The sequence below is a fragment of the Eretmochelys imbricata genome, chromosome 10 (genome assembly GCF_965152235.1).
Source record: "Eretmochelys imbricata isolate rEreImb1 chromosome 10, rEreImb1.hap1, whole genome shotgun sequence".
Taxonomy (NCBI): domain Eukaryota; kingdom Metazoa; phylum Chordata; order Testudines; family Cheloniidae; genus Eretmochelys; species Eretmochelys imbricata.
Genome location: NC_135581.1, coordinates 67114720 through 67129334, shown reverse-complemented (window position 1 = coordinate 67129334; position 14615 = coordinate 67114720). Strand labels below are relative to the sequence as shown.

General features: G+C 38.5%; 1 protein-coding gene across 1 annotated transcript in view; it reads left to right on the top strand.

Moving 5' to 3' along the window:
• BNC1 (basonuclin zinc finger protein 1) overlaps nucleotides 1–14085 on the top strand; it is a 62146-nt gene extending 48061 nt beyond the window's left edge. Inside the window, exons 3-6 of the mRNA XM_077829332.1 lie at nucleotides 7195–7297; nucleotides 7454–7689; nucleotides 8915–10842; nucleotides 13401–14085. Of these exons, the coding sequence (XP_077685458.1) occupies nucleotides 7195–7297; nucleotides 7454–7689; nucleotides 8915–10842; nucleotides 13401–14085 (2952 nt within the window). The remainder of the gene's footprint in view (nucleotides 1–7194; nucleotides 7298–7453; nucleotides 7690–8914; nucleotides 10843–13400) is intronic.
• The last annotated feature ends 530 nt before the right edge of the window (nucleotides 14086–14615 follow it).

The window sequence follows — 14615 nt, the reverse complement described above, 5'->3', positions numbered from 1 at the left end:
TTTGTAAAGCTTTCTGACAGTGAGACCTATCAATCTGTGAAATAATTACCTAGGGGAAGTGGTGGAAGCCTCATTGCTTAGCAAAATTAAAATGTGCTGTAGGGCACTGTCCTGCACTGACAAGAAGATGGGCTAAATAACTTAATAGGGCTGTGCTTGCCTCTAATTTCAATGATTGTCCAAAGTGAGTGAAATGTAAAAGTAAATGGCCATAAACAGGGGAAGAAAATCAGATTTTTTAACTTTTCAGTGGTAATAACCTGAGTTATTAGCAATACAGGACAAGAAAATTAGATAGGAGGCCCAATTTTGGCCTCAGATCCCCATGTGTAGCTCTCATTTAAATCCGTGAGAGAGAGAGACATCAGATCTGAATCAAACTTTGATTTTGCATTTTACAGTGTTACTTTAAAAGCACACTAGGATGTGTACATCCGTTAATGTTGTAAATTGTTTAACAGATATAAGCAGGAAAATATTTCCTGGTAACCAGGCACACATCCTACTTTTTGTGTTATTTTTACCAACCAAAAAAGGGAACTGAATCTCCATGGATCCTTATTATCCAGTTTCTAATATGAAGGTATAAAATCCTTCACATTCTAGCCGGGGGAGAACAAAAAGATAATTTACCAAATGATCAGCCCATGTCTTTGTTGTAAATACCAACCCCTCCTCCACAGGTGCAGAGGTCTCTCTTACACAGGAACTGGTGAGATTCTATTGCACAGAAGTTGGGCAAGTTTCAGTTTGCTCCCACATATGATGCGCATCTCCTGTACTCTATGGAGCCCAGCTCCAGAGGGGGGGCTACGTGGATCCAGTGGGATTTTTTCTCAGGGTTTGTGTCCAGTGGCTGGAAGACCTTCCACAGGGTGCACAGAGGGCTGGATCTGAAATTCACATTTCTCATGCAGTATTGAAAGTTTCTTTCAGATTAGGTGTAGTTCATACAGAAACCACAAGGACACCTCCCTTTAGACCAAGGAGGGAAGCTACTAATCTATGGCAGCAAGAGACACTGATGGCATGCAAGCTTTGGCACTTCATCTGTAACACCATTTTGTTAGTGATCTGGGTGACAAAATAGTGATGAGACAGAGCCAAAGTCTAGAGCACCCCAAGCATTGGCAAAAAGCCCCAAAGTGGCTTTGCAAGGTGAAGCTTTATACCATAGAGAAGATCTCTTTGGTGGATGTCTACAGCTTCCCTAAGAGGGGAGTAAACCAACGTGTTGTCTGTGCATCATAGAGATGAACTAGGCTAAACTGCATGGGAGAATGAGCGACCTCATTCTGCTATTTCTCCCTATGCCTGCACTAGCAGCTATGACCCAGTGCAGATATCCTGGCTGGTTGAGCTGGGAATCTGTCCCTCAACCATTAGAGTTTTTGCACATATTAAATTCCTTTTACTCCAAATCTGGACCTCATTGAATTAGATTCCTTTTAGATTTTAATTCTGAATGTGCAATCAGACTTGAGACAGATGAAAAGTCTCCTCTTAGCTACACGCACATACACACTGGTATGTTTTGTATTCCTATTATTTTTGTGCCATTCTCATTTTAAAGTCGCCACTGTTGCAAGGTGAACTCATAGCCCACAAACACCTAGTATTAACTTCAGGAAACAAATGTTAGATGTATGCCAAGTATCAGGATGAACTTGTTATCTTGTGCCTCACTTTAGCTACAGAGGCTGAAGACTGGGATATGAAAAGGGATCTTCAGTGTAACCTCACAAAGCATAAGCCATGTCAATATCGCAAGAGAGAAAAGTCAGAGGTCATTACATTTAGGTAACATGTTTTGGCAATGATCTCTGCCTTTCCAATGATTAGTTGTTAGCTTTTGAGTATTCATTTTGATAATAAACGTATACCTCTTGTGACAATGGCTAAGATGCATTCTTACTAAAAAGTTGTGGGCCAGATTCTTGTCTCAGTTGTGCTGATGTAACCAAGATACAAATTTGGCCCCAGATCTTCAGTACTAGTTTTAAAAGTATCTGTCTGCGTGGTGATAGTTCTGGAAAGGACACATTTAGGAAAGAGGGAGTAACTGGAAAGCAATGATAATATCCTTGATAAGATCAGAAGACTTTAAACATCTGCTGTGTGTTTCAAGAAAATGAAACAAAGTACTAAAGATCTGAGTGAAAGGATTACACTTAAATTTTTTTTTCATTTTAATTTCCATCTGTACTTCCAATCCTTTAATTAGGCATCTGAATTTTTACATGTATTAAATGTGGAAAATTATTCTTTTCTTCTACAGAAAGAAATTCTGTGTACATTCTAGTTGGTGGGATAACAAAGCACATCAAGCAATTATATATCAAAAATATTCTAAAGCCCAGTAATTATGTGTTTCTTTATAAAAGAATAGCATATTATTCTAGATGCTTGATAAGTTTTTTGGTCATTAAACCTTGTTAACATTAGTTAATTTTGAACTAATCTAAACACAGCTTCCACAAATTTCTTTACTAGATTGAATAATGAATGAAAACTTTTGAGATCTTGAATCTCAGTTGAATCATGTTAAAATCTAGCTGACCACATTACATTTTGCTCTTCTCTGTACAACTTGAAAAATCACCTCTCTGAAAATGCTGTACCTAGTGTATTTACAAATAATCCAAAGATGACTATAACTGAAAAAAAGTATGTGGTATTTTTCTCTTTTTCATGGGGGTTGTTTGTATGTAATTTTTTTTAACATTGATGCATTTCCCAGCACGCTGAGCATTTATGCACATGGAAGACTGGGGCCTGTCACTGTTCCTTCTCATGGACGTAGGCCTCCTGGTATCAGGGCATGACACTGCATTGATCTGCACCTCTAGTATCCCCTTTGGCCACTTACTCTGCCCTACACCGGTTTGCCTTTTATCTTTGTGTCCTTTAGCCTAGCCTGCTCACTTCTCCAAAGACCAGTGTAATAAGTTCCAATCAACCATAAACAGAAAGGTCCTTCTGGCCCTCCCGAGGTACAAGATTGCCAGCTTCCCTCTCAGTCCTCCCATCTGGACTTCCCTCACGAGCCCTTCTTGTCCCTCATGATTCTCTCCTTGCAGGAGAGTGCTGCCTTGTCTGCAGTTCCTCCCCTTACTGAGGTCCTTCAGTCTACTTATAATGTCCAGATGTCCAGTGAATCCTCATCTAGCTGTGCCCTCTCTGGCCAGAAGGCAATCAGCCAAAGCACCCCAGAGATGTTGAACATGCATTCTAATTGGCAGTTTTCTCCCTTCTCTAGCCGGTGATGGGAGAACCCCATCACAGGGCCATAATCAGATTCCTTGCTGGAAAAACCCCTTGTAAACTTCACTTAGAATGGATAAAAGACCTTTATAAACATGTTTAAAGAAATGTTTTAAAACAAATTTCAGGCCTTGCTATTCAGTGAGTGCACTGTCAGTAACTGGAATGTTAAAAATGTAGTCAGTTTAGAAAAATTTGATTTAAGAGTTGTTGTTTGATGAGAGACCAATTCATGAGCTAGCCACATCTAAGCATACTTCCAATAAGCATCAATATCTGGATTTTTTTTTAAATACAGTTTTTATTTTGAGGGGGGACTTATATTTGCCCTTCTAATAGCTACTTACATGCATGTAAAAGTCCCTCTTTCTTTTTCCAGTTTTTTTTTAATCGAAGAAATTTTACATATCATATATACACAATAAAGATAAGAGGTCAAGCGAAACAGATACATGCATCATACAGGAAAGGTGTATACAAATCTCTGAAGTGCAAAATTAAATGCACTTTAACTATCTTAGTTAACTACTAGAAAAAGAATTAAAAACAGGTTTAGAGGTCAGTAGCATACAGAATGCAACGGAGGAAAAAAGAATGTGAAAGCTTGTGAAATAACCTCAATTAACTTACTATAATGACAGCAATTTTTATTGTACATCTTTCTATTATTCCTCACAGCGAAAGAAAGTTCCTCTTTTTAACATTGCTTGGAGGGGCTGTTAAAGAGACATTTGTGAAATTCTGATCTAGTTTATGGGACTAACAGAATAGCCTTATGGAAGAAGGTGCAATCTATGCACGTTATAGTATATTATGGCACAGGGAGGTAGCAGAATTGAACTACGCTTTATAGTTTGACATCTTGTGATGTAACTGAATCATCTGCCTAGCACAAAATGCTTTTTTTAGCCTTATAAAAGAAATTTATGGCTTTTTACTGTTCTATTAAAAGATTTCAGCATCCAAGCTACAATATATCCTGCACTAAAGTGAAGCAATTCACGGTGCCTCATGTGTATTTTATGACTTTATACGGCTCTCAAAACTTTTCTCAAGAATTTAGCATTTTGCGATGGCTTTTTTAAGGGATTAAGCAAAAAATGGTTCCGTTGGCTGAATGGCCATGTTGCCACTTGTTCCTTCAAATAAGAATGAATCTCAGCTTGTAGTCTTTAGAACCTAGTCATTTGTGTGCACACTAATATTCATCATATTTCAGGGTAAGTACTGTAGATACTCAAGCAGCTGAGATTTAAAATTCTAAATCTAGCGACAAAAGGCACTGTATGCTGGAGTGCCATGGACGTGAACTTCTAAGGTAGGGTTCTCCCCTGCCCTCAGTGAGGATCAGTGGCTGAAGAAATGCTCATGGCAAAGAGCCCCATCTCATGTGTGACATACTGAGGTATTTGGTCTCTCCATCCTCTCAGTCTGATGGCCATTTACAACCATTTATTAATAAATACAGCAAATTCCAACTTTGCCTAAAGTTTGAAGAAACTGGAACAGTCCCTGAGACCTGCTGAATGGCAGATAATAGCAAAGCTGTTTGGGAGTAGCTCCTGGCTTTTGAAACCATGCAGGTTGGGAGAGTGGCCCCAAATAGCTCCTCCGTGATGAGGTACATCCAAGGCCCCAGTCCTGCAAAGAGTTTTGTACATGAGTAGCTTTACTTACATGTCTTTACAGGATTGGGGCTTCAGATGGAGATGGTGTATGAAACAGAAGGCCCCATGAAAGTGGTTGCTTTTCAGTTTGTATATTTTCTTAGGTGTGGGTCTCCTGAAGAGCGGAAGAGGAAAGGAGAAATGTTTAGAAAGTTCAGCTACTGAAAGCCAAACTTATTTGAAGTTCAGTATGTTGAAGGAAAACTGCTTTGAATTTTTACCACTGCTTTAGAGGGGTACAGAAAAATCCATTCTAAAAGAAGCATTTTCAACTATGAAACTCTGAAAATGTTTCAAAATCTCCATTAATATGAATTGGACAGCTGTGGAATCCCTGGGGATGCCTTTTATGAGAACTGCAACAGGAAATGCAGCCTGATAGCATTACATACATACAGGAGGGCTAGAATTGGAGTGAGAGACAGGGAACAAGAGATTTCCGTAACACTTTGTAAGTAAGATCTCCATTTTTCTGGTTTGGAGGGAAAAGGCTGTTTGTTTTATGATTTGGTGTTAAAGAAGCCCCCCTCGCCCCCCCCCCCCCGCAAAATCAGAACATACTTTAAAAGAGCTGCAGAAATTTCGTAAATCTCGTCCTGTTTCCTGTGTCTCTTGCTGCAGCTCTTAATGTCCTGTTTTGGTGCACATCACTGGGATGACTGTTTTCCTTCTTCATTATTTCATATTAACATTTTTTGTTTTAATATGTATACCCTGTATTTACTGTACAAGGTGCTTTAAAAATAGAGTAATCCAGACATGTTTTAGATCAGATCCAGTCACTATGAAGTGTGTTATATTCCAATGCGCTTTCTGATGCATGAATTCCTTCACGTTAACTCCTCCTTAATAAATATTTCATTTATGTAAAAGGTATATTCAGGACACTAAGTGCTGTACTGAGAATAACAAAGATAAGAAATATTTGATTGTGCAAATGCTGTACTCTGTAGCAATCCCTGTGGAGATTTAACCAGGACCTCAAAGTTGTCTGTCCACTTCCTGCACAAGATGGGTCTGTAAGGAGGGAAGTATGTATTCCAGGAAACACAGCTACATTGGCCTGTTGCAAATGAGCATCTGAATGCTAATTTGGATTTGTATTATAGATGACCCCAGTGAAAGCAAAGTGGTACACCCATTAAACGATGCAACAGGTTGCTCATCTGTCTGTACTTTGTGTTTCATCTATAACCCCTGAAGAATTTCTCTTATATTACCTAATATTAAACATGCCTACCCGATGTATTGAATACATGGAATAAACATTAATGAGGATTTGTAGTACTTATTCTGAACTACAGTGTTGCTACTGAGAATGGGGCGACGGACTTCTTTTGCCGCTGGGAGAGTACATCCACCATGTGGACACTGCTAAATAATCCCTGCCAGGGATAACTTTTAGCCCTGGATCTTAACGATGCTCTGTTGAGCAAATATGTTGTTTATACGATGCACTAGATTGCACTAAATGTCGTTACCTCTCACCTAGAACTGGGTGAGAAGTTTTAGCTGAAACTTTTTTTTTTTTCAAAAGATGTAATTACTGTAACACTGAAACTGTTCTTGAATTCACTTTAGTTTCACTGAATTGTTGTGGTTAAAATAAAAAAAAAATCCAAAAAACCCCAATGTTTTGTTTTGACATTTTAAAAATAAAATATTTCAATTTGGTTTGAAATAAATTTTCATTTTAAAATTTCTTTTAATTATATAAAACAATCAAAAATATTTTTAAATGGTCTAAACTAAATGTTTCATTTGCCCTAAATGATCAGGGAATGGAACTTTTATCTCTCTGTGCTCATTTCTCTTTTTAAACTCTGCTGGAAAATGGATTTAAAGCTGCATGTAAGCATAGCATAATTTTCTAACGGATAACAGCAATTTATTTTAATGGTTATTTAAGTTATTTATTTGACACACATCTAGGGACAGCACTAGCAGTTCTACTGCTGCTCACCAACCAGCCCCAAACCACCCACAAAAGTGTTGCTGAATATTTTGCTGCCCATAATATTCTGCTGCTCTAGAGGGTGACCTGTAATGGCAGTTCATAGCGGCAGCCCTGTTGACTTTCACAGCTCAGGTGGTAACTGGGCTGTCCACCTGGCTAAATCTATATGTGTATTCATATGTGATCTATATGCATTATCCATATGTATTTTTATACTTCATTAAAAAGTCTGTATGAATATATAAATTTAGTGTGCATGCTCCAGATGTTGCTTGTTACCAGTAAACCTGTTTTGTTAATTTCCAGGCTATCCGATGCACTCTGGTGAACTGTAGTTGTCTGTGTTTCAAACCTGGAAAAATAAACCAACGACAATGTGACCAGTGCCGACATGGATGGGTAGTGCATGGTAATATTGCTTTTGTAAATCTATCTATCAAGGTTCTTGTATGGCCCTCCTCAACACAGTATCTCAGCTCTTGGATTTTTTAATATACATCACACTCAGTTGTGTATAACTCTTGCCATTCATGTCTTTTCTACTTTGTTTTAATTTTAATTTCAGCCCTAAGCAAATTAAGGATCCCCAACCTGTATCCAACAAGCCAGGTAGAGATAGTACAATCCAATGTGGTCTTCGATATCAGTAGCCTCATGCTGTATGGAACCCAAGCCATTCCTGTCCGCCTTAAAATCCTGCTAGATCGTCTCTTCAGTGTCCTGAAGCAAGAAGAGGTGATACAGATTCTCCATGCACTGGATTGGACACTGCAGGATTATATACGTGGATATGTGCTACAGGTATTGTAGTGAAAGCCTAGTCAATACCGAAAAAATAGTTGACCAAAGTAATAATTTAAAATGTCTTTCAGTTGAATCTTGGTATCCATGGATCACATTGAGCCATCTATTTTTAATTGAATTCAGTGAAGAATTCTGCTTAAAAAGTTGATCGCATGAGATGACTTAAAGTCAGCTATACACTTGTACAAATTATGTGGGCCTGACTCAGTTTTTATTTAGTTTTTACTCAGATAAATATCTACTGACATTGACCAGCCTAAGGGGAAAGAAGTCAATAGCAGTCTGTCTAAGTAAAGGCCTCAGGAATTGACCCAAAGTCTTGTTTAACAATTTTATTTTGTTTTTGTATGGTGGGATAATACATTTACAAGTTAACCTGTCAACATTTAAACATCATGGCCTATATTCATCTCCAATGTAACTCCACTGACTTCAGCGGAGCTACACTAAAGATGAATCTGGCCCCCTGTGCTTACACAGATGCTACTAGCTGGAAATTACCTTTTATGTAAAGTAGCATTATGATCTTATATTATGACACAAATCAATGTTTAATGGTCTTGATAATCTTGCTTTTTAGTGTTAGGATTAAAAATATGGAATCAATTACCTTGAACCTCTATCAGATAAAAAATTTATGATGTTACGTTCATCATCTTAGAAACTCTTACATGCACTGTGAAAAATCTCAGTAGGCCATCAAATACATGTTCTGTGATAAAATATTTATTGTAGTTATTGGGAAAAGTTAGGCATAGCTAGAGTTTGAAAGAACTCCAACACTCTAGTGTAATTACAGCTATGCTCTGTGAACACTGGCAATAGATCAATACAGGTTCATTTGTTCTCTGATCTTAGTTACTTGGAAGATTATTAAACTTGCAGTGAAAGAATACTTGACTTAAATGTGGAGCTAAATATTGGTCTGATTGCTCCATCTCTGCTCTTTGTACTTACATGTTGCTAACTGTTCAGATTATACGTGTCTTAATTTTTGTGAAAAAAATTTACAAAATAGCTTGTTAGACAGTATTACTATTAGTTCAGAAAGAAATAAGATCACCACCGTGTTGAAACTCAAAAGACAATATCACAAAATTGCCATCAAACTGTCTGTAAGTAGAGTAATTTTACAGACTTGCTGGAGAAGGATTTCTGAATAAGGGGATTCTGAAATATGTTTAAATGAACGTATCACTCTTTTAAATATGTTCTGTTTTAGGATGCTTCAGGAAAGGTGCTGGATCACTGGAGCATAATGACTAATGAAGAAGAACTGGCTACTTTGCAGCAGTTTCTTCGCTTTGGAGAGACTAAATCTATTGTAGAGCTAATGGCAATTCAAGAGAAAGAAGGTCAGTCAATTATAATACCTACAACACCGACTAATTTGGATATTAGGGCATTTATAGAAAGTTGCAATCAGAGAAGTTCTAGTCTTTCTTCTTCCATGGACAAAATGAGCCCCGCCAACATTCATCACTTTGAGAACATTGTAAATAATATGGCTTTCATGCTGCCTTTTCAGTTTTTCAGTCCAGTGCCTCCACCTTTGATAGGTTCACCACCAGAAAGACATTTGCTTGAGCAAGGTCAAGACCACAGCAATGAAACTAAACAAGATGTTCCGATACCATTTTCTGAAAGCAGCTTCTTGACTTCCAGTTCTACTTCATTTCAAGTTGAAAATGAGAGGAGCATAAACAGCCCAGATGTCACTACTAAAACAGAGGATGATGCCCCTTTAAGTGATTCTAGCTCACATCATACAGTAACAAAGCTTGAAAGGACGCAGTTATCTCCAGAAAATAAAATGAAATCTGTTGAAAAAAATGGCATTGGGCCAAGAAAAGGGCGCGTTTTCTGCACGGCCTGTGAAAAGACATTTTATGACAAAGGAACTCTGAAGATCCACTATAATGCTGTTCATCTGAAGATCAAACACAAATGCACAATTGAAGGCTGCAATATGGTGTTTAGTTCTTTGCGAAGTCGAAATCGTCATAGCGCAAACCCCAACCCAAGACTCCATATGCCAATGAACAGAAACAACAGAGATAAAGACCTGAGGAACAGTTTGACTATCTCTGGACCTGAAGAAACTAAAAGGACGGACTTTACCATTTTAACCCCAGATAGTAGACCTATTACCAACTATGTCAGCTCTTGCACAGATTCAAAGGTGCAATCCAGTTTTCCCAGTATTGGACAGAACGGTGTTCTCTTTCCAAACTTAAAGACTGTTCAGCCAGTTCTTCCTTTTTATCGCAGTCCAGTCACGCCAGCTGAGCTTGCTAATACCCCAGGCATACTCCCTTCTCTACCTCTCATTTCTTCATCAATACCTGAGCAGCTGGTTGCTAACGGATTGCAATTTGATGCACTACCCAAGAAAAAATCTCGTAAATCGAGCATGCCCATCAAAATAGAGAAAGAAGCTGTTGAGACAGCTAATGAAAACAGCAACCTTGCCAGCTCGGAAGATGATACACCTCTGCAGGTGGTAAGCGATGGAGAGCTGGAGACCTGTGAGCATAGGATTGAAAAGCAGATGAGCGACAGGGTGGAAAAGCACCCCATTTCAGGTAATTCATGGAAATCTCTCTCTGGGGTAGAGGGTCCAAAATATTTTGATTCTGTCATTGAGCCAAATAACACATACATCAAGGAAACCTCTGAGAATGAATTAGATTACTCTAAGAGAGAGGTTATGCCAGAAGACAACCAACCATTAAAAATAGCTTCTCGTGAAATCATGTATGAAGATCCAGAACAACACCACAGTGATGTTATAAAACCAGTGACTACATCCTCTCTTTATATTAAAGAGCAGTCAAAGCACCGGATTCCTAATAACGATTGCACTGAATTGCACCACCACTTGCTAACTGGGGGCCTTTTCAGTGCTTTGTCAAACAGGGGTGCTGCCATTCCTTGTTTAGAAGACCCTAAAGATATGGATCATATCAGTCAACATGCACTAGGGATTCAGAAGGCAGAAAGCCGCTTTCATTGTGACATCTGTAAGAAGACCTTTAAAAACCCTTACAGTGTAAAAATGCATTATAAAAATGTACATCTGAAAGAAATGCATATTTGCACAGTTGAGGGCTGTAATGCTGCTTTCCCTTCTCGTAGAAGTCGAGACAGGTAAGAAAATTACAAACAAAATTATATTTATTTTACATTCACAATGGGGGCCTAATTTGAAATGTAAATAAGTGTTTGAGGAATATGGAGCTGCAAAGATTTTCTGTGTATCCACCTATAACAGGTATGATAACTTATCAGAATGTTCATAAAATGAAAATCCATTGAAAGAAACATTTTCTTTCCATTAGACTACAAGGTTTTAAATAAAGCCTTGAAAATTTCATAACTGATAAAGATTGCAATAGTTGAAAGAATACTTTAGAATATCAATGAAAAGGCATAAGGTGTGACTTCAACACTTTTCCAGCATATGCACATGTGGGTTCGTGAGTTTAATATGTACTTGTATGTATCTTAATGTTTTTTTTAAAATGCAAAAACTATGGGGCAAGCTCATAATAGCTTCACTCCGTTTTCATTCTTTCCTTGCTTTATGCAAGTAAAGTCCCACTGAAGGATTTTAAACCAAGTGGAGAGAAAAAATAGATAAGGACAACAGGATTTTTCCCTTGAGGTACTGCAAAGTTAATATTGCACGGTACAAGATCAGCATATGCAAACATTAAAGGTGAACATGCAGCATTAACTACCCCTTGTGTGTGTATGTGTCATGATACTGTCTTTAATAACAAGTTCATATAATACTTCATAGATAATGAAATACCATGGGCCCAAGTTACTGCTGGTACTTCTGTTTTATGCCACTGTAAATCCATTGATTTCACTGATTTCAGGTCTGATATGCGTAAGTTAATAGAGAAACAAGAATTGAAAATGCTCCATATGTGCAACTTTATGTTGAAACCCTCAATTTTGTATATTTTATTGGGAAATGGTGGTAACATTGTTAAAGATTATGAACTTGACTCATTGCATTGATTCCACTGTGTAACACCACTGTAACTCAGACTGCAGGCCCTGGTTGTAGACAGTCTGCCTGGATGGAGCTCACAGTGATACAAGGTACCAGGACTACATATTCTGCTGGGAGACCTGAAGCCAGTTGATGCAGTACAGGAAGTGGGCAGAGACAGTCAGGGAGAGGTGTGGCCATTACAGCCAGGAGATGCGCTGAATTAATCTGCTGCTGGCAGGGCTTCTGTGATGTCCTGATTAGAAATGAAATCTACTCCACAGTGGCAGAGTCCCAAGGGAGGGCAGTGACAGGGCTGCTTCTTCTCTTTTCCCTGCAGTGAATTCCCTTCTAGTGTAGCTGTGACAACAGATGGGTGAATGAAGCCCATGCTGCAGTTCGTACACCTGTACTGCAAATGCCTTTCCACACCACTGTGTTGTTTTAACTTTAATTCTGCTACCCTCAAGCACCTAGTTTAAAAAGAGAAACAAAATGATCCCACAAGAAAGTTCCTGAACTCTACGTAGGACAAGAATTAACTGCAATGCTGTTCTAGCCTATAGTTACAGGGCAGAAAGTTTTCAGCGATAACCCCCTGTTTTCATGTGCTGATAATGTTCTGAATAATCCATCCTTTTGGATGAAACTGTCTGTTGAAAGAAATTTTTTTTCTTGTTAAAGTCTGGATTACACCCTTGCAGCCATTTTTGGAGTTAGATAAGGGTAAAAGTAAAAAAAAAAAAAAAAAAAAAAACCCTCTTCTTTTTATATCAAAAATGGCTGAGGTCTGGAAGTTAGCTATCAGAGATGAGCAACAACTGCCCATGTGTGAAGAAAATTGGTTTAGCTTGAGCAAAGTGATGCCTGTTTGAAAATTGCATTGTGGATATAGCAAAACATTCTGTCGAGTGCAGAAGTGAGCTCTTTGGTGAGACACACCGGACAGATGGGTGCAGCTGCAGCAGGACACATGTTTCATGGTATCAGGCAAAAGTCTTCAGTGACTTGAGCCCTCTATTTTCTGGCTATGGAGCAGGTCCAGGGGCCAGTCTTTCACTTCTTTGTCCTGGGGGGAGATAGGTTCAAAGTCCACTGTCTGGCTCATCTAACCTCACTCAATCCACTCCTTGATATCTGAGTCCTGCTAGAAGAGGTTATCTAGTCTAAGCAATTTATTTGAGCATAAGCTTTCGTGAGCTACAGCTCACTTCATCGGTTGCATACTGTGATGAATACATCCGATGAAGTGAGCTGTAGCTCACGAAAGCTTATGCTTAAATAAATTGGTTAGTCTCTAAGTGCCACAAGTCCTCCTTTTCTTTTTGCGAATACAGACTAACACGGCTGTTACTCTGAAACCTGTTATCTAGTCTGTTCACTAACCCCTCTTGGCCAGCAGTAGGTCTAGTGTGTGAGTGAAGCATGAAATAGCCACACCACAGGAGAGTATCTGGGCTGATGACTTCCATGGAGTTATTCTTGATTCACACAGGTACAAGTGAGATCTGAGGCAAGCCAAATACCTGTAGAGATGTTTGAATTTTCTCCTTTAATCTTATAGTGGCACTTGATTAAACATACACAGTTCACGCAGACTACCAAATATTGGTTACTATTTCTTTATTAATAGTTTTCAAACAACTGATGTTAGGTATTGATGAAAAAATCATTTTTGCTAAGCTTCTCTTTGTTCTTCTAGACATAGTTCAAATTTAAATCTTCATCATAAGCTTCTGACCAAAGATACACTGGAATTCAAGGACAACTATTTCAATGCAACATACCTCTTGAAAGACATGGCTAAGGAGGTTTGTCAAGATGTGTCTTTAAAACAACATGTTGGACAGACTTCTGTAATCTTCAAAGGAATGAACAGAACAGGCAGCTTGGTTTTTCCACTGAGCAAAATCAGAGAACCCTGTTCTGAGAATTTTGGATATGATCCAGTGAATGATGGTGCTGTTCTGGATTTAAGCACTACTTCCAGCATTAAGTCTGAGAGCAGTGCACGTTCCTCTTGGGATTCTGATGGAGGAAGCGAAGAATGCATCATGCCTTTGGATGACAGTGATGAAAGCTGTGAAGGACCAAGCCTAATACCCAATGAAGAGCTCTACCCCGGCTGTACTGTAATTGAGAAGGCTAATCAAAGCTTTACAAATTTACCTTCCAGTTTGCCAATAACTTGTCATATATGCCAAAAAAATTACAGTAATAAAGGAACCTTCAGGGCCCATTACAAAACTGTGCATCTCCGCCAGCTCCACAAATGTAAAGTCCCAGGTTGCAACACAATGTTTTCATCTGTTCGCAGTCGAAACAGGCATAGTCAGAATCCCAACCTGCACAGAAGTCTGACCAGATCACCAAATAGCCTCCAGTAACAATATACTAATCCCAATTGACTTTTTGCTAAGTGTAAATCATTTCAGATAAGAAAGAGTTAGAATGATTTTTAAACAAAACGAAAAAACCAACCTCATTTGATGCTGGGCCCATTGAACATACGGGGTCAAATTCTGCTCTCACTTATATGGATGCTCTTTCGCAGCTTCACTGAGCAAAATGTGGTGCCATCATTTTTAAACCATTATTTTGTTTGACATTAAATAATAGAAACTTCTTTAAGGAAAAGAAAGCAGTACTGGCATTGGGATGAATGTGGCACCATTAACTGAAGTTTTTTTGACAGTTTGCAAAGTATTATTCACTTATAGTACGAAGTTCAAAGGAGAAACCTCCATCCCATTGGATCCTGTTATGTTTACATGTTAAATGGGAGTAGTATTCTAGGGTGTCAATAAAGATGGGGGGGGTACTTTGGTTGTGTTGGGGCTTTGGGGACTGTCATTTTATTCCTGAGGCCTTTGTCAGAGGCTCACTTGCAGTATTAAATATATTATGGTGTTTTCAG